Source organism: Choloepus didactylus, chromosome 12, assembly GCF_015220235.1.
Source record: "Choloepus didactylus isolate mChoDid1 chromosome 12, mChoDid1.pri, whole genome shotgun sequence".
NCBI lineage: Eukaryota > Metazoa > Chordata > Mammalia > Pilosa > Megalonychidae > Choloepus > Choloepus didactylus.
The window spans coordinates 82,072,993-82,076,929 of record NC_051318.1 but is presented as its reverse complement, the minus strand read 5'-3'; the positions used below and the strand labels follow the sequence as shown (position 1 = coordinate 82,076,929).

At 36.4% G+C, this 3,937-nt stretch overlaps 1 protein-coding gene across 1 annotated transcript; it reads left to right on the top strand.

Annotated features, from left to right (window-relative positions):
* The first annotated feature begins 2,967 nt into the window (after positions 1 to 2,967).
* Positions 2,968 to 3,507, top strand: LOC119507384 (ADP-ribosylation factor-like protein 5A). The gene has a single exon (XM_037800564.1). It carries the CDS (start codon positions 2,968 to 2,970, stop codon positions 3,505 to 3,507), a length of 540 nt encoding a protein of 179 aa, XP_037656492.1.
* Positions 3,508 to 3,937: the final 430 nt, after the last annotated feature.

The following is a 3,937-nucleotide window of genomic DNA, read 5'->3' as shown; positions in this document are numbered from 1 at the left end:
TTTTCCTTTGCTGTGGCTGTTGTTGTTTCATCTACCTTATCTAAACTCTTGCTCTTTCTCCCTTTTTCTGTTCTCCTATCCTTCTTTTCTCTTTATCATCACTTTTCTCCATGTCCATGATACCATGTAAAATGGTCTTGTGGGAGCTCATCAGATTTCTGAATGACCTACAAGAATTTTTTTAATGTTAATTATATTTGAGATTCTGATTCTTTTCACATTGTGTCATGATGGTAATTTATAACTGTAGAAATAGTGATGATATGGTCTTGATTCTTTATAGAAATAACTTTCATTTTCCTTTCAATTTTTAACAGCTTAAATTAAAATTTTAAGGAAATATAGAATTAAAATTTTTTTAGCCTTAATAAGTAAAGCACTTTCAGAACCATAATTCCTCATTTGTTTCGTTAATCTAAGTATGTTTCCCCCTTTTAAGGATATGAGAATTTTGTTCTTAATATGTAAGCATGTTTTTATCTCTGCTATCTCTAAGTAAATGCTAATTTATTTTTAAGGGATTTGCATTTAAATCAAAGGATAGATTTAGTATTAGATAACTAGAAAAATGCCAGTTTTGTTTTTTTTTTTCCTAAAGGAAAAAAACAAAACAAAATAAAACATTAAACCTGTGTTCCCAATTATTGTATCTCAGCAGATTGCTAACAGGAGGATTGTTAATGATGTTTATATTGCTATATTAGATATCACAAACAATTTTCTTTTTCAAGGAATGAGTAATTTTTCATCATTTTTTAGGAATGAATCATCTTTAAATTCTAATGTATTCATCAAGAAATACCTCCAGTGGACATAGGGGTGCAATCAATTGCCTTGGACACATTAAAATCTAGCAATCCAAACAAATCATTTTCATATGGTGCAGGTGCTGTCTATTAAAAGGTAATATGCACTTTTATGTTCTTTTTTGAAGTTTCGATTACATTAGTTAGCATTCTGCAATGAGACTGATTTAGTTTCCTCTGATTATCAACCTGTCACTTCTGGAAAGTATCAATAGCCAGTTAGTGCTGCACTCCCAGCATTTTTACTTTGGCAAGCACAAAAGGAACTGCAGAGTACTGGTTTATTTTTCATTGCAAATTTGACTGCAACACTAAATTATACTTTATAGGGCAGAGGTTAGAGAACTTGTTAACACCCTTAAGTCTAAATACTGGTAGTTTCATTACATTTTTAAACTGATGGTTGAAGAATCCAGCTAAAGTGAGTTTCTATTAGGTATCCATTTAAATTTTGCAATTACCAAATAATCTTTGTAATAATAATAAAATATTGTTAATTACACAATTAAGATCTACCTGAGTCCGTTAATACTTATAATGGAATATCATAATGAACTAATATTCCAAAATCTAAGACTTGCTTCTGGCCCCATTCATCACTGGTTACAAGCTCTTGATAAAAAACTTCTTTCTTTGGGTTTCAGTTTTCTCATTCAGAAATTAAATAAAATGGCAATTTTTAGAGCATCCTGGAGCCAGGAACTGAGCAGGCATTGATCATCATATGATGATGGACAAGACAGCCTAAAGCAGTTCCTATTGGTGAAGTGATGTCCACTGTTTCACTAAACCCTTCCAATTTTGTGGTTTTGGAGACACAAAACACCTAATGAAAGCACCAAAAAAAAAAAAAAAAAGAAGAAGAAATATGCTTGTGTTTTCACTTCAGTAAAATGAAAATTTCCATTGGTAAGACAAATAGACCCTTTCCCCAATCCATAGATGCAACTTTAATTAGCTCTACAATCAAAAAAGAATGAGGGAAAGAAAATATGAAATACGTAAATCTCTTGTTTTTCCCTCTTAAGACTACTGACATAATTTTGCATATTTGCAGTATTTTCTTAGCATAAATGGTTAATTACTACTGGAGACAACAGTTGTCTGGGGCACTGAATCTGATTTGGCTGCCTCACCCCATTTCTAACATGATGCATTCTAGAATAGTTCTGTGTCTTTATAATTGCAATAATTACATATGATTTAGTTACCCCGAAGTTTATGGTAGCAAAATAAGCCTAACTGAACAGATTTTTCTCCATGAAGGAGTTTTCAAAAAATCTTAACAAAAAAAAAAAAAAAAAAGCAGTCTCCAGCATTATTTGAAAATGCAGAAGAGATTTTAAGATATTCTGGCCTGCCTCTGCCCCATTAGACCAAATACTTTACAAAGTCCATTAAAATGATCATTTAACACCTGTATGGATGCCTTCTCATACTGCAGCCCGTAATCAAAGTGTGACGCAATCACCATAGCAGTTATAATTTAGATTATGACTTAATAGCACTGGTTGTGAAGGGCTAGATTTGAGTATTTGGGATTTCACTAACCATTGATTGCAATAAGTGCAATACAGAAGTCAGGAGCCAAAAGCGATCTTTTCTCTTTGGAAACAGGAGTAATGGCTGTGTGTCACTGAGCTGGCTTTCATGTGTAAGATCTTAGCACACTGGTGGCATCTGCTTCCTAGAAAATATTGCCATGGAGCTTTTTTCCTAGGTCTATTGTGATAATTTGCTTTTATTAGCTCTTTCTGTTCAGGATCAGCTAGACCCCTTCAATCAACACATCCACATTTTTTAAATGTAGTGCTCAGTATTTTCCATCCTCTACTAAGTAAATCACAGATATATTTAAGTACAATAGACTAAGTTTAAGAATACAGGGGGGAGGACGGTGGCCCGCGAGGCGAGTCGCAGACAACGCGGCGGCGATGTCCGCGAGCCAGGCGAGTCCCGCGGCGGTAGCTCCGGGGCCTCGCGCGCGGCAGGGCGACCTGGGCTTCGGCTTCCCTCCGGTTCCTTGGAAGCGGGCGGGCGGCAAGTGCGGGAGCAGCAGCAGCCGAGGCGGAGGCTGTGGCTCGTCTCTCTCCTCCCCCTCAGCCTGAGCCGGGGGAGGCCAGGCGGCACGGCTAGCTGGAGGGGGGTCCGCTGCCCAAGAATGGGAATTCTCTTCACCAGGATATGGAGATTGTTCAATCACCAGGAGCACAAAGTTATCATTGTTGGGCTGGATAATGCAGGGAAAACTACCATCCTTTACCAGTTTTCTATGAATGAAGTTGTACATACATCCCCTACAATAGGAAGTAATGTAGAAGAGATAGTCATTAATAATACACGTTTCCTAATGTGGGATATTGGTGGCCAAGAATCTCTTCGTTCTTCCTGGAACACTTACTATACTAACACTGAGTTTGTAATAGTTGTTGTGGACAGTACAGACAGAGAAAGGATTTCTGTAACTAGAGAAGAGCTGTATAAAATGTTAGTGCATGAGGACCTAAGAAAAGCTGGATTGCTGATTTTTGCTAATAAACAAGATGTTAAAGAATGTATGACTGTAGCAGAAATCTCCCAGTTTTTGAAACTAACTTCTATTAAAGATCACCAGTGGCATATCCAGGCATTCTGTGCTCTTACAGGCGAGGGACTGTGCCAAGGACTTGAATGGATGATGTCACGACTTAAGATTAGATGATCTCTGCTGACCTCTTCGCATAGACTTTGTGTAAACGAAGTGCTGGACTTTTCCTGAAAGCTGCAAAAATTAATGGTTTAGATATATTTATAATAAACTGATTTAAACTTTTTCTATAAGAAGAAAAATTAAGACCACTTATTTGAAAACAAAGATGAAGTCTCACCTTCCAATTGGCTTTCTCATTAGTTCCTTCCAAAGTTAAATCTTAAAGCTGTGACTGACATTTTTCCATAATGAAAATGATCCCTCTCAGGACATTGTGTAGCCTGTGGTAAGTATAAAAGAAGGAAGACATTTAAGACCTTTACTGTCAGTATAAACCTCCCTAGTTGAATGTTGTTCTCTTCTTGTTCTAATAAGTCACAGTACAAATCAGCACAGATATTCAGTTCCCAATATTTTAATGTGTAGTGTTACCTATGAAAAG

Coding starts and splice junctions, on each gene's coding strand:
- LOC119507384 (XM_037800564.1), top strand. CDS start 2,968: ATGGGAATTCTCTTCACCAGGATATGGAGATTGTTCAATCACCAGGAG.